Source organism: Alexandromys fortis, unplaced genomic scaffold (assembly GCF_014885135.2).
Source record: "Alexandromys fortis isolate MF-2015 unplaced genomic scaffold, M_Fortis_MF-2015_v1.1 scaffold_42, whole genome shotgun sequence".
Classification (NCBI taxonomy): domain Eukaryota; kingdom Metazoa; phylum Chordata; class Mammalia; order Rodentia; family Cricetidae; genus Alexandromys; species Alexandromys fortis.
The window spans coordinates 960,141-983,592 of NW_026067934.1; the positions used below are offsets into that span (position 1 = coordinate 960,141).

Consider the following 23,452-nt stretch of genomic DNA (forward strand, 5'->3'; position numbering starts at 1 on the left):
ACCCACAATCCCAGCAGTTGGGTGGTAGAGGCAGGAGGATCAGGAAATCAAAGTCACCTTTGACTATCTAGTGAGTTAGTGAGTGACTTCAAGTCCTGTGTAGAATACTTGAGAACCTGTCTCAAAAATAAACAGACAGCTGGTAGGGTGGTTCAACAGGTAGATATACTTGCCACCAACCCGAGGACCTGGGTCTATCCCTAGATCTACGTGACAGGAGAGAATCAGCTTCTACAAGGTGTCCTTTGACCTCCACAAACACGTGGTACACACGCTGTACAGGCATGCACACACACATACACACACACACACATACACACACACACATCAATAATGCTTTAACATAATTAAGGAGGCCAAAGAGATGGTCCAGTGGTTAAGAGCACTGGCTGCTCTTCTATAGGACCCAGGTTCATTTCCCAGCATTCCTATGGTAGCTCACAGCTCCAGTCCTAGGGGATCCCTTGTCTTTGTGTGGTTTTGGCTTTGTGGCTTTTTGAATGTACATGCAGTCAAAACACGCATGACAAATAGGAAAATAAAAGTAAAAAATTTAAGTGTAATTTTAAATAAAAGGGACAAGTAAGTAAACACAATTTAGTGAAAGAATGAAGAGAAGGTGGAGTATTGGGATGACCCCCGCCCCCAGGTGAAGAGCTGTCCTGGGCGGGAGACTGGTGGTTCCTACCCTGGAGACAGCCTGTCAAAGGCTCAAAAGGCTGCCAGGAGGGAGATGAAGCTGCTAAGGAGAGTGGCCATGCCATTTTAGGCAGTTTGGTAGTTCAGGCATCAGAGGATCCCAGGGAGGCTGTGTCAGCAGGCCTGGCTGGGTCCCCAGCCCACAAGTCCCGGCGTTTAGCCTTGCCACACATATCCAGGGAGCCCTTGCCTTTCTCCATGGCAGTGGTACCCTTCCTGGGTGTGCGGTAGGAGGACTTCGCCGCGGATTTGACACAGAGGGCGGTTCTCGGACGAAAAGCTAAGGGCATGTTCTCAGGTTCCTGGTCCGTGTGCCTACAGCTGTGTCTTGGCCTGGTCCCACGTCCCAAGTCCCCAGGGACTGAGCTCATGGACGAGAAATGTAGTCCCTAGCCAAGGCGGCCAGCAGGGTCAAGGGAGGAGGCGCTTGCCCATCCACACCACACAGGTCTGAGCAGCCAAAGGCTGCAAAGCTGTGGGAACGGCCACTGTGCCACTCCTGTGCCCTTGGGACCCTGGAATCTTGAGCAATGCTTCCACCATAGCTAGAGAAAGGCAACGAGGATTTGAGGTAGAGGGAAATCCTCTTTCTGTCCAATTCCTCTTTTGTGGCCGCCTCTTCCTTTGGTCTCTACTCTCATATGTCAGCTTCGCCGTTGTGTGCACAATTTCCTGTCTAACAGAAGCCCCTGGATCAACAAATTCCCTGGGTGCTTTTTGTGCAGGACGTCCCAGCACCCGTTGGAGCGTCCATTCTGAGAAAAAGCTTCTGTTCAGATGGCTCGGGAGAGAACAAGGCCTACCCGAGGGCTCTAGCTTTGCTCTCTCTACTCTCAGACCCTTCTCTGGATTCCACGATCCCTTGGATGGTTCTGAAGAGTGTGGTTTGGAACCACCATGACGAGTTTTACAGGCATCCTAACCCCTCCGGTCGCTTCCTGGGTTACTAAACCCTGCCCTATAACCTCCCCCCCCCCCGTACTCATTCGCTGTTGGGGGCTCTTGGGAGTCTCATCTTTCATCCGAACCTCAGGAAACCCTCAATTTCCTGTGGGAGGGTCGTGGCTACAGAGGGAGATATAGACACCTCCCGCCTCTTCTGAACAAGGCTGAATCATGGGGACAGCTAAGGGGTGGGGAGAAGACCTCAGCTAGAGGGGAGGAAGGGCTTCCTGGAGAGGAATCCCTTTCTTTTTTAATTTCTTTTTTATCGTTAAAATGTGTATTCATCTTGTAGGGAGAGGGGCATGAGTTCGGAGGTCGGTCAGATAATGACTTGCTAGAGTTGGTTGTTTCCTAACACACGGGGCCCAGGAGTTGAATTCCGGTTAGCAGGCTTGGTGTTGAGCACCTTCAGCCATTTATGTATTCATTTCAATATTGAGACATGGTCATACTACTCAGCCCTGGCTGGTCAGGAATTTGATATGAACACTTATGAGGCCTTGCTCAAACTCGTAGAGACCCACCTCCTCTACCTCTCAAGGGCTGGATGAAAGGCCATGCCACCATGACCAGTTTCAATTTCTTTCTAAATTAAATGTATTTATTTATTTGTGTGTACATGCGTGAGACTTTTTTTTTCCGAGACAGGGTTTCTCTGTAGCTTTGGAGCCTGTCCTGGAGCTAGCTCTTGTAGACCAGGCTGACCTCGAACTCACAGAAATCCACCTGCTCCTGCCTCCCTAGTGCTGGGATTAAAGGTATGTGGCCACCACTGTCTGACAATTAATTAATATTTTATGTATGAGTGCTCTGCATGACAGAAGAGGGTATCGGATTCTATTATAGATAAACCCTGCCTCGAAAAACCAAACCAAAACAGAACAAAAAACTGTGGCAAATTCTGAAGTGTAGCTCCTCACATGGGATGTGGAAGGGCTCTGTTTTCTTTAAGGACCTGGTCACTGGGAGTTTGACCATGCTTCAACACAAGTTGGACTTGGTGTTTTCTTTCGGAGGGGAGAAGGGCACAGGAATGGGAAGTGAATGTGATTGAGGTGCATTGTACAAAATTCCCAAATAATTAATAAAAATATTACTTTGGGGAAAAATAAAAGCATTTGTTGTCAGTTCCTGATTGGAGAGGAAGCCAAAGGGTCCCCCTATCCGTGACAGAGAGAAAAGTCTGGACCAGGACCAGAAAACTACAGGTCTGCTGGTTGAAGAAAGAGTTTGACATAGGATAGTGAAAGGGCTTTTAAGAGTTATGGCCTAATGCCAGACCTAGTGACCTGAGTTTGAGGCCCAGAACCCACATAGTAGAAAGAGAGGACTGACTTGCAGGTTGTTCTTTGACATATACACATGTGGCAAATGCGTATGCATCACATCTCTTATACACAAAATAAATAAAATGCAAACCAGGCAGTGGTGGCCACGCCTTTAATCCCAGCACTCAGGAGGCAGAGGCAGGCAGATCTCTGTGAGTTCTGATCTACAGAGTGAGTTCCAGAACAGCCAGGGCTGTTACATAGAAAAACCCAATCTCAAAAAAACAAAACAAAACAAAAAACCCAAAAAACCCAAAACCCAAACCAAACAAATAAATAAATGCATTTTTTTAAAAAATATTTATTTATTTTGTATACAATATTCTGTCTGTGTATATACCTGCAGGCCAGAAGAGGGAACTAACCCCATTACAGATGGTTGTGAGCCACCATGTGGTTGCTGGGAATTGAACTCAGGACCTTTGGAAGAGCAGGCAATGCTCTTAACCACTGAGCCATCTCTCCAGCCCCAAATAAATGCATTTTTAGATTTATCTTTTGTTAATGTTGATCATGTGTGTGTGTGTATGCACATGAGTACAATTGTCTTTGGAGGCAAAAGGAATCAGATTCTCTAGAGTTGCAGCTACAGGCAGTTGTGAGTAGTCCAACATGGGCTATGGGAATCCAACTCAGGTCTCGAGAACAGTAGTGCTCTTAACCCCTGAGCCGTCTCTTTAGGGCCAATAAGATATAACAGAAAATTGTTTTTAAAAGGGAGGCTGCTAGAGAGGAATGAACGACAGGATGGGGAGGTAGGGCTGGGATTGCCCCCTGGGCCTATAGAGAGGAGGGGCTTGAGCTGCACCTGCCCAGACTGATTAGAGACAAGGCTGAGTCAGCTGACAGCTTACTCAGCACGCTGCGGAGAATCAGCCTGCCCTCCTTCTTATGCAACATTTTCCCCCTTTGTCCAGCCTCTACTCCTTCCTTACCCCTCCCCTGTAATCCACATGGCCTGGGATCCCTTAGACCCCAGTTCAGATCTGAGTTCTTAACGCTAAGGAAGTAGCTCATTGGTACAACCAGTTGCCTGGCATGCACCAGATCCTGAGTTCCATCTTCGGAACTGCAGAACCAAACCTAAATGATAAAGCAGGCAAAGCAGCATGCACCTTCATTCCCAGTTCTCTGGAGACAGAGGCAGATGCGCCTCTGTGAGTTCAGAGCCAGGCTGGTCTACCGAGTGAGTTCCAGGACAGCCAGGACTACAGTCTCAAAACACCAAAATCAAACAAAAACCTAATGGAAGCAACAGGGCTGGTGAGATGGCTCAGTGGGTAAAGGCACTTGCCAGGCAAACCGGTGGGTGACCTGATTTCAATCCTCAGAACCCACACAAAGGAAGGGGAGAACCTATGTCACTAAGCTATCCTCTGACTCCACACTCAAGCCATGGAGTACAGGAACACACACACACAAACACACAAACACACGCACGCACACTCACACACACACGCACACACACACAAAATAAAAAATGTAGTGATGATGTAACTCAGTAGAAGGCACTTGTCTGGCAAATATAAGGTCTTTTGGTAGATCCCCAGAACTTCCAAATTCTAAGTGAAAAAGAAAAGCCATGGTGTGGTGTGGTGTGGTTGGTGGTGCATGCCTTTAATCCCAGCAGTGAGGAAGCCAAAGGCAGGCAGCTCTCTATGGGGTCTAGGTCAACTTGGCCTAGGTAGTGAGTTCCACGCAACCCAATGGTACATATTGACACCTTGTCTCATCTCACAGCCACAAAAAAAAAAAGAAAGAAAAGCCAGTCAGAAAGTTCAGGATTCCATTTATATGGAATACTGGGGGGCCAAGAGAGATGGCTCAGAACCAAAGCCATTGACCTGCATTTGATCCATGTCCACCTGGTGGAAGAGGAGAATTGACGCTTGCAAGTTGTCCTTTGACCTCTGTTCAGATCCTGTGCACCCCGTATTAATAAATAAATTTATAGAAACTTGTAAGTATCCAGAGAAAGCAATGCCATAGACAAAGACAGCAGATTCATAATTGTCAGTGACTGCTGGCAGGGAGAGGAGAAGTGGCTCTTGTGAGGAGCAAGATCCTTTCTCCAGGATAATGGAAAGTTGTGGAGCCAGAGAGGTGAAAATTAACTCAAATCTTTGATTATTTATTAAGTGACACTGAATTGTTAACAATAGAATAGCAAATAGGTAAATTTATGCAATGTAAATTATAGCTCAACTTAAAAAAAAATCAAGAATCAGGTGTGGTGGCACACACTTTTAGTATCGGCACTCAGGAGGCTGAAACAAGAGGATCTTTGTGAGTTTGAAGCCAGACTGATCTACATAGCCAGTTCCAGGCCAGCCAGGGCTGTGTAGTAAGATCCTATATATAAAAAAATAAAAAAACCAAAGCAGCCAGGCAATGGTGGCACATGCATTTAACTCCAGCACTCAGGAGGCAGAGACAGGTGGATCTCTGAGTTTGAGGCCAGCCTGGTCCAACACTCATAAACCAAGCATGGAAGCACACACCTGTAATCCCAGCACTGGGGAGGCAGAGGCAGGATTAGTGGGACTTCCAGGTCATTCAAGGCCAGCCTGGGCTGCCTGAGACTCTGCCTGGAAAGGAACTGGAGCGAAAGCAGGAAAATAGCAGATTGGGCCTGAAAGAAGGTTCTGTTGTTAAGAGAGCTTGCTGCACAGTCGTGAGCATCAGATTCCAGATCCCAGCTCTCATGTAACAAGCTGGTATTCCATAAATGCCCGTAACTCCAGCTTTGAGGGATCCAGTGCCCTTTCCTGATTTCTGCATGTGCACGTGTGCACACATGCATGTGTGCATGCACACACACACACACATTAAAGACAGGGTCTCGCTATGTAGCCCTGGCTGTCCTGGAACTTGCTATGTAGACCAGGCTGGCCTCAAACTCACAGAGATTCTCCTGCCTCTGCCTCGAGAGAAGGTGTGCCATATGAAATCTAGCCCAATAAAAGATGCATTTATTTATTGTGTATCTGGTGTTGGGGGCATGTGTTCTACTTCTTGGGTCAGAAGACAGCTTGTGGGAGTTGGTTTTCTCCTTCCACTACACTGATGTCTGAGTGTGCCCTTTCAGGATTCTATGTGTCCTCTGGCCCAGCCTTTGGTCTCTCAGTGCTGGGGATGTCACTTCCCCCCCCCCCCCCCCCGCTCTTGAGACTCCCTGGGGACAGAGCTTAGGACCTCTAGAGTTTCCATTCTCACCCTAGAAGGGGGGTCTGTCAGAAGCCTTTGCAGGTCGACTGGTACTGTAAAACTCAGTTAATGGCCATGAAAAGATAGGCCTCCCCAGGCATGGAGGTGGCGCACGTCTTTAATTCCAGCACTTGGGAGGCAGAAGCAGATGAATCTCTGAGTTCGAGGCCAGCCTGGTCTACAAACTGAGTTCTAGGACAGCCAGGGTTACACAGAGAAACTCTGTCTCGAAAAACCAAAATAATATAAAAAAGAAAGAAAAGATGGGCCTCGTGGTGAAAACACATAGGATGTGGGTGTGCTAGGGGCTGGTGTGAACCTTTAAAAAGTTTGCATCTTACTTATTTCTCTTGTGTGTGTGTGCACAGTGTCTGTTTAGGGGTGTGTGTGCCACAGGGTGCATGTGATATCAGAAGACAATTTATATGTGTTGGTTCTTTTATTCTACCATGGGGGAGGGTCCCAGGAATTGAACTCAGGTCTTCGGGATTGACTGCAAGCACCTTTCCCCCTTCAGTAGACCTTTGTGACCATCACACTGTAGGAGAAAGGAGGCTGCTTCCTGCTAGAACGGCACACAGGCACATGAGACTCACGTGCACTCGACTCCTGGCAAGACTGCCCGGGTTTATGGCATAGTTAGGTACGAGTTTTGAACTGGTTGATGTTTCGTGGCCTCACGAAACTTCTGCATGGGTTTGCTTGGGTTTGACCGAGGCTAGGTGTTCATTAGACTCTCCGGACCTAGGCTGGGAAGGTTTGGAGTGTTGTTGTTGGTGGTGTCCTGGCTGTGTATGTGTGCCTTGGCTTTGGTTGTGTGCTGGAGGATGGGGATGGGTATGCCCATGATCTGGATGTCTGTCATGTCACACCGGTTAGCTCCACATCTCTCGTGGCCGACGTGAGTGTACCAAGGTCCGCTGGTCCAGGCTTGAGGGGTAGAGGGTCGGACCCCAGGAGGCCGGGCAGGGGGCGGGGGCGCTCAGGGCCGGCCCCGGGGCGGGGCGAACCGCCCAGGGCTGGGGGCGGGGCGGTCCGGCAGCCTCACTTCGGCGAAGTTGGCTTGGCGGCGCGGAGGCTGGCCCGGGACGCGCCCGGAGCCCTGGGAAAGAGGGAGGAGGGAGGAGGGAGGAGGAAGGAGGGAGGGTCGCGGCCGCCATGGGGCCGGGGGCCCGGGGCCGCCGCCGCCGTCGTCGCCTGATGGCCCTGCCACCACCACCACCACCGCCCATGCGGGCGCTGCCCCTGCTGCTGCTGCTAGCGGGGCCGGGGGCTGCAGGTGAGGGATCAGGGACATGGAGGGTGGGACTGGGGTTGCAGGGGCGGGGAAGCACAAAATCCCCTAAGTACCAAACTTAGGGGACCTGTACGCCCAGGACTAGAACCGGGGCAGAGGTGCAGGAGCTGGGGTCTGTATGCCAGTCATGGGGCACGTAGGGATTCGTTATAGGAAGGAAGGGTCCTAGAGGCCCAAGGAATCAAGATCCTTGAATGAACCAGGAGACGGAGCCTGGAGACTCGGATGTGGGAATCTGGAATTTGGGGGCTGGAATTTGGAGGCGAGGTGTATCAAAAGTTCCAGGCTCACCCCATCCTACTTCTGTTTGGGAAGGTTAGGGTGAAGGCTCAAGGACCCCCAAGGCCTAGGACCCCCTTGCACAAAAGGTTCTCCCCCATCCCGGGCGGGCCGGGAGTGGTGGTGGTTGGGGGGGGCAAAGTGGGGGCGCGAAGTTCTCTGAGCTCTGAACTCGGAGAAAACTTCTCAGGCCGGAGAGCTGCAAGACCTGGCACTGGAGCGCGAGGAGCCGGAGCTGAAGCCCCAGCGGCGCCCGCGCCCCCTCCCCTGCGTGCCGCCCGCTCCCTCTTCTGGCCGCTAGGATCCCACAGCCTCAGTACCCCGCCTCTCTGCCGGGAGAAGAAGGGGCGAGGCCCACGTGCTCCTCTCCGGCTTCTGGGCCCCCTCCCTATGGCCGGAGCCCCTCCCCAGCCGGCCCGGGGCCCCCCGCCCCTCCTCCTCCAATCTTCATTCCCCTCCCCCGCTCGGGACAATGGCTGCGCCGTCTAGACACCCCCTCCCCCCGGCCGGCCTCGCGCTTTCTTTGCCAGACAAAGCGGGACCCATGGAGGGCCAGAGCGGGGGATTGAGGGGGCGCCCCCATCCCGCCCCGGGAGGCCTGATCAGCGGGGGAGGGGCATAAGCCGGTGGCCTGGGCCAGGGGTTCTAGGGAGCCCACGGTGGGACTCAGGGTTGGGCCCGGTGAGAGTTGCAGAGAGGGACCGGCGTCCCTAGCTTCGCCTCTGGGCTCATCTAGGCAGGACCGGGCAGGAGCCACCGCCCCCGCGGGGCCAGCGCAGACTCATGGCCTGTCACACAATGAGAGATGCAAATGTGCATGTGCTTAGGTTTAGCACACCCACTGATGCACACTTGGCACACACAAGACACACCTACGTGTTCACTGTTCACATGCCGATGTGCATTCATACAAGGTCAAATATGATCACACATGCATGGATCTACCAGGACTTGATGTGCATTCATAGTCAAGGTCATACTCACAGGTGCCAATGCATGACCTGTACAGACACACCCTAGCCACACAGCTGTATGAATAATGCTGCTCATATAGGTGGATGCACAGCACATGCAGCTTGCATGTTTGTGTGCACATGTAGTACTTGACTATGCTGTTCACAGATAACCAGCGTGATAACATGCACATACACTTTCACTATTAGCCGCACAGTGGCCTAATACTCTCAAGTCTTCACGGACTGTCACACAAACTCACAAGCATGTGTGCACAACATACACACACAGAGCTCGCACAGTCGTGTCTCCCATCAAACACTTTCCAGTGTGATGTCACAAAAATGACCAGGTCCCTCATTCTTAGCTCATTCTCTTGTGTTTCTTTCAGTTGCTGTCTGTCCTATCCCCCTTCCCCCCCATTCTTTCTCCCTCCAAGGAACACACTTTGGCAGTGGCCCGCACCTGCCTGAGCACATAATTCTCCACTAACTCAGACCTGGCCACACCTCTCACCCATCTGGCAAGACTGACACACCCAAGAGGGACACAGCCCTGAGGGATGGGGACACTGGATAGGGCAGCACACGTCTTGCAACAGATGCCTCTCCCTTACACTACACACCCTGCTCATGTATACCCAAAGCCATCTCTACTGCAGTCATCAGTTACTCCTGCGTGACACTTTGCCTGCTCTTTCAAGAGCCAGCAGACTTGGCTGACTGGGGTAGATACCCCAGCATTAAGGGAAGGTAAACCCAGAGGCCCACCGTTCCCCGCCTCCTCCATTCTTCCAGGACATGGGCTTGAAGATGTACCCCTTCTCTATTAAGCATATCTTAATTTGGGCAGCTTCCTGAGCCCCCACATCTGGCACAAGTCAACTCCTCCTTCCCACCCCTGCCTTGTGGTTCCCAGGGCTTGAGCTGGCAGGGACAGCTGCGGCCCCAACAGCTGGGGCTGGGGCGGGGGGCCGTGGGAACTGTAGATAGGGGGCCTCTCAGTACCCACAGAGACACCCTTCCAGCCCATGCAGCTGTTGCCTGGCAGACAGGAAAGGAGGGTCTGTCCTTTTGGTTTGGGGTTTTGGGTGCCTGTCTGACCTCTCCACCTTCTTTTGCCCTCACGTAGCTCCCCCTTGCCTGGATGGAAGCCCATGTGCAAATGGAGGTCGGTGCATCCAGCAGCCCTCCCGGGAGGCTGCTTGCCTGTGAGTGTCTGGCCCAGTGCCATTAGTGGCCCTGCATGGGGAGGGAATCTGTCCTCTTCCTCTGCCTCTGCGTCTCCTGGGGATTGCTGGTATCACTTCCTCCATGTGTGTGGCTTGGGTAACCTCTTGTGTTTCCCTATTGGGAATTAGACAGAGTTAAGAGCGGAGGCTCTCTGAACTTCATCTGGCTGAGGTTCAAATCCCACATCATGTTGCTAAGTGGCTGAGACTTAAACCCGTGAAGTCACAGTATTCTGGAATGGAAAATTGATTGCCAGGGCCAATGACAGGGACTTGACAATGTTGAGGACTCCCATAGCCTCCCATTATCTCAGGATTCAGGAGGCACAAAGGCTGCCTATACTAGAGTCCTGTTGTACTGCTCTCTGGATTGTGTGACCTTAGGCTAGTCACTTCTCTTTCTGTACCTCCTGCATCTGTGAACTAGGAAGGCTTTCCCTGGCATATGACCGTGAAGGAGCCCACGAATTATTTCTTCAGTAATACAAGGAAATGCAGAGGGTTGGGGGAAGAAGAGCAGGGGCTGGGAAAGAGCTAACTAGAGGCAGACAGAGCTCTGAGTTCTGGGACATCTGGAGCCAGTGCTGAGAACCCTCGGAGGGAGCCACTTTTGCATCTGTAATGCCTTTTCTTTCACGAGGTTGGCAGTGAAGATTTGAAAAGAACCTTAAAATGGGTGGTTTACACTTGTCTTTCCCAGCAGAAGCAGGAGGATTGCCTTTAGTTGGAGGTCAGCTTGCACTACAAATTGAGTTCCATGCCTGCCTATGCCATAGAGTGAGATTTTGTTTTGTTTTTGTGTTTAAAGGCAGGGGGCCCAGCGAGATAGCTCAAGTAGATAAAGGAGCTTGCTGCCAAACTTGGCAACCTGAGTTAAATTCTGGGGACCCACAAGGTGGAAGGGGAGAACCAACTTCTACAAGTTGTTCTCTGACCTCCACACACACACACACACACACACAATAATGTAATAAAACATTAAAAATACATTTAAAAATGAGAGAGACTTTCGAAGCTCTTTGAGGGCTGAAGGTGTTCACTGGTGAGTGCTTGCTTAGTCTGGGTTTTGTGTGTGTGTGTGTGTGTGTGTGTGTGTGTGTGTGTAGGGGGACAGAGTAGGACGGACCTCAAGGTTTCTGTCCTTATTGGGCTTGTTTTCATTTTAATAGTAATAGCAGTCCATCCAGTAGCTATTAATTAGTTCATAAATGTGTTCATTTACTCAGTACCGTGTGGGCCAGCCAGTGGGTCAGTCTCAAGCTAGGTGGGACCTGGATGACTTCCGATATAGAAGAGCCCCCTTTGAAGTCAAACTGGCGGATGACCTCAAGTGGCTGGAACCCCATTTAGCTTCACCTGGGGCCTGCTGGCTGAGGAGCATCCTGAGGCTGGGGGTTTATGCTGGTGGAACTGGGAGGGGGCGGCTTGGAAGGAGTCACTTGGAAGGGAGGTTGAACCACCGGGGCCGGGCGCCTGCGCAGTGGATCTACACGCCTGGACTACTGCCGACAGGTGAATATGCCCGAGGCCGCCCCGCCCCTTGACAGGTGAATCACCGGCTCACGCGGCCTCCGGGAGCCCGGATCGCGCGGAGTGGAGCCCGCTAAGGCTCCAGAGTAGATCTCGTGGGGAGCCTCACCCTACGTCCCCCTCAGCCTTCAACCCTCTCCTTTAATTTCTCAACACCTCCTGTCTGCTTAGGGGTGACCCTCCAACTGTCACTTTCTTCCCCCGATACCCCCTCAAATCCGTGTGCTCCCCTCCCCCCAGCCCTCCCCACCCCAAGTAGGCTCCAGAGCTCTCCCTCGCTCGGTCATCCCTGCCTTGCCGGTCGGTCAGTTTCCTCCTTGGAAGCCGCGCTCTCCGCCCCCGCCCCCCTCCCCACCTCTCCCTCCCCCCCCAACTCAGGCCGCGCGGGGCGGGGCGCAGGGCCCGGGTTGGAACCGGCCCGACCGGTCGGCGGGGGCGCCGGGCGTAGAGCGTGGGAACCCGCCCGCGGCGCAGGGAGGGGGCCGCGCCCAGCCTGGCTATGGTACCCGCAGTCCCCGGCGTCCTGCACGCAGCGCCCCCTCCTGGTGCGCCATCGTCACCGCTCTGCTGGTCTTTGGGGAAGGGGGTAGAGCATCTCCTCTCGGTTTCCAGAATTCTAACGCCTCCCCCACCCCTGCCGGGCTGAGCCTCTACTCATTTAGCTGGGAACGGAATTCCGGGACGCGGCGGGGGAGGAAGTATTGTAAGGTGACGCTAAAAACTGAGTCACCTGCTTTGAGTTCTGCCCCGGGCCTTGGTTCCAACTGAGCTAGGGGATCCACGCAGGGAGTCGGAAGGGTAGGGTAGAGGAGAGGAGGGTCGAGGTAGGGGTGACGTAGGTTGTATCACTGCAGAACCAGGACCTTTCATCCACCCTCCTTAGTCCTCCTCACCCCTGTCCTTGGGAAGGCTGAAAGCTTAAAGTCTTCTTCAGTTCTTAGTTTCTTACACTCAGGATACCTTGGTGTGTTTGGGGACGGGTTGCAGGCTGCAAGGCGCTCCTTCCAGCATGAGGGCTGAGGTTGCCCATGAGAAGCCCCGCCTGGTCCATGGAAGGACGGTTGTGTGCTCTTGAGAGAAAGGAGTTTAGGGTTTGTGGCTATCTTCTGTCTGTCCATGTGAGCGAGAGTTTTCCATATACGCGTGGGAGGCTGTGGTTTGGTGTCTGTTTGCCAGGCCAGTATGCCCAGCTGTATGTCTCTGTGTGGCTTCTGGGTCCTTCAGGTTGTGTCTTAGGAGTCTTAGGCTTTTCTTTTGTTGTGCCCACCACCTGGAATGCCCTCCCCCACATCACCCTTTGACTCACCCTTTTTACTTTCTTTAGTGTGTGAAAATGTAACACCCACTCATTCTGTCACCCTTAGGCTGCCTGTGAGTTCCCTGTGGTTGCTGTAACAGATTATCACAAACAGGGTGGTTTAAAACAACAGAAATGTACTCTGGAAAAATCTTGGAGGCCGGAAGTTGGAAATTAAGGCGTTGCCAGGACTGGCTTTCCCTACAGACGTTCCATGGCTCCCCTTACTGTCTCTTCCAGCTTCTGGCTGGCTCAGGCAGTCGTTGGCTTATGACTGCCTCACCCTACTCTCTGCTTTGTCGGCACATGACCTTTCTTCTCTCTATTCCAAGTCAGTTTCTATCTCAGTCTCTCCTTCTCTTCTCTTGCGGCCCTGACTGACTTCTTTCTCTTGTGTCCTGGAGTGGAACCCAGGGCCCTGCACACGCCAGGCAAGAATTCTGCCATTGAGCCCCATTCCTAGACTTTCTCTTCTAAAGAGACTGTATGTCCAGGCGGGTGAAATGACTCAGTGGTTTAGAGTACATACTGCTTTTGCAGAGACCCCAAATTTGATTCCCAGCCCTCAGATGGTTATCCACCTGTCACTCCAGCACCAGGGGTTCTGATGATCTCTTCTGGTCTCTGAGGACACTGCACGCAAGTGCACACATATGTATACACATAATTTAAAAGAAATAAATAGGGGCTGGAAAAAATGGCTCTGCAGTTAAGAGCACTTATTATTCCATGACCTGGGTTGTAGAACACATATGATGGCTCACAACTATCCTGAGTGTCTTTGCCTTCTTCAGATCTCCATGGGCAGCAGGCATGCACATTGTGTACATACATGCATACAGGAAGAACACTCATCCGTATGAAAGTAAAGTAAGCCAATCTTTAAAAGAAAAAGACATCTGTCATTTGGAATGGCTTGGATAGTCCAGAGTGAATTCATCTTGAAATCCTTCATAACCATATTGGCTAAAATTCTTTGTCCTTCTTTTTTCTTGTGCTGGGGATTGAACTCAGGGCTTTGTGCATCCCAGACAAGTGCAGTATCACTGAGCTATATTCCCAACTCTCTTGTTATTTGTTTAAAAATAAATATATATTTATTTTGAGACAGGGTCTTGCTTTGTGGCTAAGGCTGGCTTTGAACTCCTGATCCACCTGCTTAAACCTCCCGAGTTCCAGGTTTATAAGTGTGAGCCACCTCCTTTAAAAAAAATTAGGTGAGGTCACAACTTGTGGCACATGGACATGTTCTTCAGGGGAGTACCATGTCTTCACAAGCCCTGTGGCTTATACAAGCTGTTGCTGGCATGTTTTATGCTAATTGTTGATTTATTTTCTTTGCCTGACCTGGTTGTGAGGACCAAGAGGGTAAGAATCACTTTTATTTTGTGTGCTTCTGTGTTGTAGTTTGTAGTAGGTGTCAATAATATTTGTTGTCTGATTTAATTGGTTTGGCTGGGACTGGTGGCACGCACCTTTAAACCAAGCGATTTAGAGGCAGAGGCAGAGACAAGTAAATTTCTGTGGGCTCCAGGCTAACCAGGAGTATGTAGTGAAGCCCTATCTTTAAAAAAAAGGGAAAAAAAGAAAGACTAAGTGGATGTTTGACAGTTTATTTGGCACATGTGTTTGGTGATTGTGCCTTGTGTTATCTGTTGGGGATTGCCACGCTTAATATTGTCCTCACCACACATCTCTTCCCACAGGTGCCTGCCAGGCTGGGTGGGTGAGCGGTGCCAGCTGGAAGACCCTTGCCACTCAGGCCCCTGTGCTGGCCGTGGCGTCTGCCAGAGTTCAGTGGTGGCAGGCACTGCCCGATTCTCCTGTCGCTGTCCCCGTGGCTTCCGAGGTGAAGGGGTGGGCTTGGATGAGAGCCCAAGTTAGGCAAAGATGTGGTCAGTCCCAAGCTCACCCTCTCCTGGTTCTTCCAGGCCCAGACTGCTCCCTGCCAGACCCCTGCCTCAGCAGCCCTTGTGCTCATGGTGCCCGCTGCTCAGTGGGGTCAGATGGCCGCTTTGTCTGCTCCTGTCCACCTGGCTACCAGGGTCGAAGCTGTCGAAGTGATGTAGATGAGTGCCGAGCGGGTGGATCCTGCCGCCACGGTGGTACCTGCCTCAACACGCCTGGCTCCTTCCGCTGCCAGTGTCCGCTTGGCTACACGGGGCTGCTGTGTGAGAACCCCGCAGTGCCCTGTGCCCCTTCCCCATGTCGTAATGGTGGCACTTGTAGGCAGAGTAGTGATACCACTTATGACTGTGCTTGTCTTCCTGGTGAGTAAGTGGTACCCAGGGGAGGCAGCTGGGGACGAAAGGCTAGCCTCCTAGTGACCATCCTTATCTTGTCCTCCCCTACTAGGCTTTGAGGGCCAGAACTGTGAGGTCAATGTGGATGACTGTCCTGGACATCGGTGTCTCAATGGGGGAACGTGTGTGGATGGTGTTAACACTTACAACTGCCAGTGCCCTCCTGAGTGGACAGGTGGGCACTCGGGCTGTAAGGAGCTGGGGCTGACGTCGGGTGGGTACACAGGCAACCTAGACCAGTTCATTTTTTGTGTCCTAGGCCAGTTCTGCACAGAGGATGTAGATGAATGTCAGTTGCAGCCCAATGCCTGCCACAACGGGGGCACCTGCTTCAATCTACTGGGTGGCCACAGCTGTGTCTGTGTCAATGGCTGGACGGGTGAGAGCTGCAGTCAAAATATTGACGACTGTGCTACAGCTGTGTGCTTCCACGGGGCCACCTGCCATGACCGTGTGGCCTCTTTCTACTGTGCCTGCCCTATGGGCAAGACAGGTGAGTGGTCATTTTCTTTGTAGGCAGCAGGATGCCAGTTAGGGTTTCAGAAAGGAAGGTGAAGATAGACTCTGGTTTGAGTCTTAGAAAGATTATGATGGGGCTGGGGTGTTGATTATCAGTAGAGCGTGTGCTTAGTGTGCACCAGGCCCTGGTTCAGTCCTTAACATGAAGGGAAGCAAAGATGAGGCAAAAAGGGGGGAGGGAGGGAGGGAGAGAAGGAGGGTATGCTGGATTTGGGAGGCAGGCTGAACCTCTGTCCTGTGAGGGACTGGTATACAGTCCAAGACAGATGCCACTGGGCTTGGGGAACTACGGAACTACTGAGATGTCTGACTGGGAAAGAGGCAGCACCTCGGGCAGTTAGAAAGTGTTAAGAGGGGTACGTGGATAGCGGGGAATGGTGGCACACACCTCTGATTCCAGTGGCAGATCTCTGTGAGTTAGAGGCCAGCCTGGTCTACAGAGTGAGTTCCAGGACAGCCGAGGCTGTTACACAGAGAAACCCTGTCTTGATCTTCCCCCTAAAAGTGTACTTTATGTATTTGTGTTGTCTGCATGTATGTCTGGTCCCACATGCGTGACTGGTATGCTCAGAGGCCGGAGGAATGAATCAGATCCCCTGGCACTGGAGTTACAGATGGTTCTGAACTGCCTCATGGGTGCTGTGAATCAAAATGAGTTCCTCTGGAAGAGCAGCTAGTGCTCTTAGCTGCTGAGCCATCTTTCCAGCCCTCGGTGACTTGTTTGTAAAACATTTCCAAGTGATTTTCAAATGGTTTAGAAGAAGCAGGTTAAAAGATAAGTAATAGTGAACCAAATGCTCTGTATGTGAAACATATTCTGTATATTTCAATTTTTTTCATAGTAAGTGGCTTAAGAAAGAGCAGATATGGGCTGGAGGGATGGCTCAGCCATTAAAGGCTAGGCTCACAACCAAAAATTTAAGTTTGGTTCCCAGCACCTATGGCTGTCCAGACACAAAAATAAAATAAAATAAAGTAGATACTGAATATACTTGTGGTTAATAATACAAACAAGAAACAGGAGGCATCCAGGTGTGGTGGTGCACGTCTTTGATCCCAGCACTTGGGAGGCAGAGGCAGGCAGGTGAGCCCAGAATAGCCAGGGATACACAGAGAAACCCTTCAAAACAAACAAAACAAAGCAACAACAAAAAGAGGAAGTAAGCGAGATGGGCCAGATTGATGCTCAGGGGGTTAAAGGTGCTTGCTGAGTAAGCCTGGCAATCTGAATTCCATCACTGGGACCCACATAGTACAAGGAGAGCATCAGCAACCCAGGTTACCCTCTGACCTCTAAACATGCACGATGACATGTGCAACCCCCCAGAGAATTAATTAAAATTAGAAATAATTAAAAAAGTCATAATAAACAAAAAGCTAACAGCTAGGAGTGAAGCTCGGTGGCACCATTCATGCTTTGTATGCCTAGAGCCCTGTGATTCCATCCTTAGAACCAACCTTCTTCCTCAAATGCTAGGCGTGTGGGAACTTTGGGCAGAACTGGGGACCAGTGCGCGCGCTCTCTCTCTCTCAAAGAATAAAAAGCAGATAGATTCAATTCGGTCACATTGGGAAGAATATAAAGGGACCCAGTGACCACCGCCCCACTCAAGTTTCTTTTCAGGGACCCGAAGTTTAAATAGAGTGCCAGGGATATGCTCACCTAAGCTCTGCTAAGACTTGAGTCCCCAGGAGGTCATAGTACATAGAGGAGAACCTGGTGCTATCGTCTTGTTTAAATGTATGTGCTAAGAAGGGCTTCAGAAGTGGCTGCAGGGTTAACAGTGGCTGCTCTTGCAAAGGACCCAGGTCCAATTCTCAGTACCCACACAGTGGCTACCATCTATAATTCTAGATCAAGAGCATCTGATGTCCTTTTCTGACCTCCTAGAGTGCCGGATGCATGTTGCATGCTTGCAGGCAAAGCACTTATACACATAAAATAAATAATTATTTTAAAAAAATGGTTGTATTGTGGTTGGGCGCTCACCCCGATATGAGGCATTTATATTAACTTCTTCCCCAGAAGGCTCAGAGAGCATCTTGATCTTGGCTTACCTTTTCTCAGGCCTCCTGTGTCATCTGGACGATGCGTGTGTCAGCAACCCCTGCCACGAGGATGCTATCTGTGACACCAACCCTGTGAGTGGTCGGGCCATCTGCACCTGTCCACCCGGCTTCACTGGAGGGGCATGTGACCAGGACGTGGATGAGTGCTCCATTGGTGAGAGGAGAGCCCTCTGGAAATGAGTCTGAGGACAGGGGAGAGTCTGAGCCATGGTTGGCCATGTTCATCCTGCCTGTGCCCTTCCTCCGCAGGTGCCAACCCCTGCGAACATTTGGGTCGGTGTGTGAACACACAGGGCTCCTTCCTGTGTCAGTGTGGCCGTGGCTACACTGGACCTCGCTGTGAGACCGATGTCAACGAGTGTCTGTCTGGGCCCTGCCGCAACCAGGCCACATGTCTTGACCGAATTGGCCAGTTCACCTGCATTTGTATGGCAGGTGGGTGTTGGCTGTGGCTTGGGTGGGTCCTGAAGGCTGGGCATGGAAGCACTTGCCTGTAATTCCAGCACTTGTGAGGCAGAGGCAGCCTGGTCTACATGGTGAGTTCTAGGATTATGAAGTGAGACCCTGTCTTGAATAAAATGAAATAAAATAAAACAACATAAGAAGGGGCTAGAGAGGTAGTTTAGTGGTTTAAAGTAGTTCCTTCTTTTCTAGAGGAGTGAGTTTGGTTCTCAGCACCCATATGGGGCAGTTTGCAATTGCCTGTTGCTCTAACTCCAGGGGATATACCACCCTCTTCTGGCCTCTGAGGATACCCATCTCTCTCTCTCTCTCTCTCTCTCTCTCTCTCTCTCTCTCTCTCTCTCTCTCTCTCACACACACACACACACACACACACACACACACACACACACACACACACAAAGCATTTCAAGTCAGCTATAACACTTTCAGTACAAAGGAAATTGCAGATCAGCCAGGGCTACATAGTGAGACCCTGTCTAGAACTCACCAGGCTGACCTTGAACTCACAGAGATCCACCTGCCTCTGCTTTCCAAACACTGGATTGAAAGGTATGTGCCACTGTGCCTGGTAACAATATTTCTTTCAAAAATTGCATTTGTTTACATGTGTGTATGTGTGCTTGCACACACATGTGTCTGTACATATGGATGCATGCACTGATGAGTTCATGGCATGGTGTGAGTGTGGAGATTACAGGACAGCTGTCAGGAGTCAATTCTCCTTCCACCATGAGGGATCCAGTTGTCAGCCTTTGCAACAAGTGTCCTTATCTGTTGAGCTGTCTTACTGGCCCCAACCTAGGTTTAAAGTAAAACTTCCTGGCTGGAGAGAGGGAGCGAGTTCTGTGTCTTTAGGGTAAAACCCTGTGACCCTGGATAAGGTAGGAGCAGGACCAGAGCAGAATTTTGCCAGATGGTATTGGAGGGGAAGCTTCATCAGCCTCGGTCCACATGAGACCACAGCCGGGTGAGGGTTCAGTTGTTTGAAACTAAATCTGAGTTTGTGCTCGTGGACGCCTGTAATCCCAGCATTTGGGTATCCGAAGCAGGAGGATCATTAGTTGCAGGCTAGCTCCAGGTATGCAGAAGGAACCTGTCTCAACGAAACAACAACAAAATCAAAGCCCTGAAACTAAAGAGAAAAAGACCCCCAAGGGGAACTTCCCATGGCTCATCCCATCCCCTTTCAGGCTTCACAGGGACCTACTGCGAGGTGGACATAGATGAATGTCAGAGCAGCCCGTGTGTCAATGGTGGCGTCTGTAAGGATCGCGTCAATGGTTTCAGCTGTACCTGCCCATCTGGTGAGGATCCTGGGGCAGGGAGCCTGGCTGGCAGGTTATGACACATTGAAATTTAAAGTAATTAGCTAATTAGTTACTTTTTTTGTGTAGGTGGGTTCTGTTCTTCCACTATGTGGGTCTTGGGAATCGAACTCAGGTGGTCGGGCTTCACTGGCCTCTGGGACGTCTCCCTGGCCTTGAGTACACTGATATTAATTTAAAAGAAAGCAAAGGGGTGTTTCCCACTCAAATAAGGCAGGGAGCCTGCTTTGATTATGAATATCACCTTTCTTCATGCCTTACTCCCAGGATTCAGTGGGTCCACGTGCCAGCTGGACGTGGACGAATGTGCAAGCACTCCCTGCCGGAATGGCGCCAAGTGTGTGGACCAGCCCGATGGCTATGAGTGTCGCTGTGCAGAGGGTGAGGGTGGACCGTGAGACTGTGGCAAGGACCACAAGGTGGGCTGGTGGGCTGGTGGATGTCGAGGACCAATAACAGAATTAAGGACAGCCTCAGAGGAGGGTTTCAGTGAGGCCAGGGCAGGGAGAGTGACACCCGATGTATAGTGATGATGGAGGTAGGCAGGGTTCTGGACAGGATTCAGGGTGCAGCTGGCAGTGGGATTTAAAGAGGTAGCTTCTGGGTCGGGGGCAGCACTTGGAGCTGGGTGGAATGGGAGGGTGAAGGAGTGCGGCCTGACAACCGAGCTAGAATTGGGTTGAGACTGTAGCCATGGACAAGTGGATACCCTCCTGTTTGTGCAGGCTTTGAGGGCACCCTGTGTGAGCGAAATGTGGACGACTGCTCTCCGGACCCCTGCCACCATGGGCGTTGTGTCGACGGCATCGCTAGCTTCTCATGTGCTTGTGCCCCAGGCTACACGGGCACACGCTGTGAGAGCCAGGTGGATGAGTGTCGCAGCCAGCCCTGCCGCTATGGTGGCAAATGCCTAGACTTGGTGGACAAGTACCTCTGCCGCTGTCCTCCGGGAACCACAGGTGGGGTTTAGGGCTGTGACGGGAATCGGACACGGGTGTGTGCGTGGGTGTCGGTGAGGAGTTTGGAAGTGGTGCTTGACAGTAGTGGCGACTCCCTGCTCTATTCCCCTTCCTGCAGGTGTAAACTGCGAAGTCAACATTGATGATTGTGCCAGCAACCCCTGTACCTTTGGTGTCTGCCACGATGGCATTAACCGCTATGATTGTGTCTGTCAGCCGGGATTCACAGGTGGGCATATGGCTGCCATGGAGTGGGGAGGGTTTTGTAGCATAAGGATTAAGCTCCAGTGTCTTATGGGTGGGCTTCCCCCGCACCTTTAGTTTTAAAAAATTGCATTTATTTGTTTGTGTATGTGTGAAGTTCACAGGACAACTTGGTAGAGTGAGGTCTCTCCCACTATATAGGTTTCAGGGATCCAACTCAGTCATGGTAGCAAGCATTTTTTCCTTGTGAACCATTTTGTCATCCCTTCTTCCCTTTATTTGCACACACACGAGATTTCCTAGGGCCAGATGTGGTGATGTACGCCTGTCACCACAATATTCGGGAGGCAAAGGTAGCCTTGGTGCAAGTTTGAGGCTGGCCTGAGCTTCATAGTGAGCACTAGGCTAGCCAGGGCTACATGGCAAAATCACATTTCATAGCCAAACAGCACAGAGAGTGCTGGAGAGCTGGCTCTGCTGCTCTTGTAGAGAACTGGGGTTCAGTTCCCAGTGCCCACATGCTAGCTCATAATTGCTTGGTTTTGTTTTTTAAATATAAAATAAAATATAATAAAACAAAACAAAACCAACACATTGGAATGACAAAACAAAACCAGAAGGAGAAGGAAGACACAAGGATCAGAGACCCACTGGGTGGTGGTGGTGTATGCCCTTAAGCCCAGCACTTGAGAGGAAGAGGCAGGAGGATCTCTGTGAGTCCAAGGCCAGCCTGGCCTACAGAGCTAATTCCAGGATAGTCAGGGCTACACAGAGAAACCCTGTCTTGGAAAAACACCAAGACAGTGACCACAACAATAAAAAGAATCAGAGAGCCACTCACCCACACACTCAGGAATCCCAGAAATATATATGCAGAAGACTTGATGCAGGCCCGTGTAGGCATGTGCATACTGTCCCTGTCTTTGTGAGTTCATATGAGCTTTGCACATGTTGATTTAGAGGGCCGTGTTTTCTTCGTGTCCTCCATACCCTTTGTTTTCCACTCTCTTGCCTCCTCTTTCTCAGGGTTCCCTGAGCCCCGAGCAGAGGGATTTGATGGAGATACCCCATCCACCTAGGGCTGAGTTTTTCCAGGTCTCTCACGCTACACAATGGCTGTGGTTCTCCGTATTTGTTCCCATCTGCTGCAGGAGGAAACTTCTCTGATGATGAGCAAGGCAGAATGTCATTAGGAGACATTTTTTCACTACTTTGTTTTTCTCTTAAGATTAGTAGTATTTGGTTGTATCATAGGTCCCAGGATTGTCTAGTCTCAGGTTCTTGGCTTCTGAGGCAAAAGTCAGGTATTGGTTTCATTTTGAGTAGGCCTTAAGTCAAATCAAATATTGGCTGGTATATTTGTTGGTTACTCCCACAAGCTAAGGGGCTCCTTTACACTAGTAGATCTTGGAGGCAGGACACCATTGTAGATCAAAGGGTTTGTGACTGGGTTGGTGTTCGTTCATTCTCTCTCTCTCTCTCTCTCTCTCTCTCTCTCTCTCTCTCTCTCTTTCTTTCTTTTGACAGGGTTTCTCTATAGCTTTGGATCTTGTAGACCAGGCTGGCCTCAGATTCTCAGACATCCACCTACCTCTGTCTCCTGAGTGCTGGGATTAAAGGCATGCGGCACCACCATTAGGCTTTGGGTTGGTGTTCTTGTTTCTCCTCTGGTAACTTGTAGAGTACCTTTCTGTACCAAATACTCTAGAATGTAGATGGCTCTATGTAGGCACCAGTTCTATTTCTCCATGTTCAGTGTGTTTCACAACTGCTTGTTGCTCCAGTTCTGGGAATCTAATGCCCTCTGCTGACCTTCATGGGCACTGGGAACACACCATGGTGCACTAATGTACATACAAACACTCACATGAAATAAATAAATAATAAATAAACAATAAACTTTTTAAAAAGCAGGAAAAGAAAGGAGAGATGATGGAGAGAGGGAGGAGGAATGGAGGCTGGCAGGAAGAGAGAAAGAGAGAGTGAGCTGTTGAGTGGAGCTGCGGGCCGCCCCAGCTCCCGGCTGCCAGCTAGCTCTAGCTTATGCCCCGAAATAATTACAAGGAAACTGTATTCTTTTAAACACTGCCTGGCCCATTATCTGTAGCCTCTTATTGGCTAGCTCTTACATATTAATCTAACCCATTTCTAATAATCTGTGTAGCCCACGAGGTGGCTTACCAGGGAAGATCTTAACCTGCGTCTGTCTGGAGTGGGAGAAACATGGCGACTCCCTCGACTCAGCTTCTTTCTCCCAGCATTCTGTTCTGTTTACTCTACTCACCTAAGGGTTGGCCTATCAAGGGGCCTAGGCAGTTTCTTTATTAATATGAAATCACTCCCACATCAATGGGAGAGAGAGAGAGAGAGAGAGAGAGAGAGAGAGAGAGAGAGAGAGAGAGAGAGAGAGAGAACACCTACTTCGTGGCATCCTGAGCTTGCTCACTCATTGGTTTGAAGTTCTCACCCTGTCATCAGAATGTGGGCCCTACATGGAGATGCTGCTGTGTAATACAGAACAAAGTGTCCCCTCTCCCTCAGTCGGCACCACTGTCTTGGTTCTGGGATGAAGTTGCATGTATGCTTCCCAGGGCCCCTCTGCAATGTGGAGATTAACGAGTGTGCATCCAGCCCCTGTGGAGAGGGTGGCTCCTGTGTGGACGGGGAAAACGGCTTCCGTTGCCTCTGCCCACCTGGCTCCCTGCCTCCCCTCTGCCTGCCTGCGAATCATCCCTGTGCGCATAAGCCCTGCAGTCACGGAGTCTGCCACGATGCATCTGGCGGGTGAGGCCCCTCCCCAACGCTGGACCCCTCTTCTGCTGTCTCTCTGGTCACCTGCC

General features: G+C 50.9%; 1 protein-coding gene across 1 annotated transcript in view; it reads left to right on the forward strand.

The window, feature by feature from the left end:
* The first annotated feature begins 7,306 nt into the window (after positions 1-7,306).
* The window catches only part of Notch3 (notch receptor 3), a 45,124-nt gene continuing 28,978 nt past the window's right edge, over positions 7,307-23,452 (forward strand). The window contains exons 1-13 of the mRNA XM_050146111.1: positions 7,307-7,458; positions 9,841-9,919; positions 14,474-14,616; positions 14,699-15,037; positions 15,123-15,245; positions 15,330-15,563; positions 17,658-17,813; positions 17,909-18,094; positions 19,315-19,428; positions 19,717-19,830; positions 20,175-20,408; positions 20,527-20,637; positions 23,204-23,396. Of these exons, the coding sequence (XP_050002068.1) occupies positions 7,338-7,458; positions 9,841-9,919; positions 14,474-14,616; positions 14,699-15,037; positions 15,123-15,245; positions 15,330-15,563; positions 17,658-17,813; positions 17,909-18,094; positions 19,315-19,428; positions 19,717-19,830; positions 20,175-20,408; positions 20,527-20,637; positions 23,204-23,396 (2,147 nt within the window). The 5' untranslated portion in view covers positions 7,307-7,337. The remainder of the gene's footprint in view (positions 7,459-9,840; positions 9,920-14,473; positions 14,617-14,698; positions 15,038-15,122; positions 15,246-15,329; positions 15,564-17,657; positions 17,814-17,908; positions 18,095-19,314; positions 19,429-19,716; positions 19,831-20,174; positions 20,409-20,526; positions 20,638-23,203; positions 23,397-23,452) is intronic.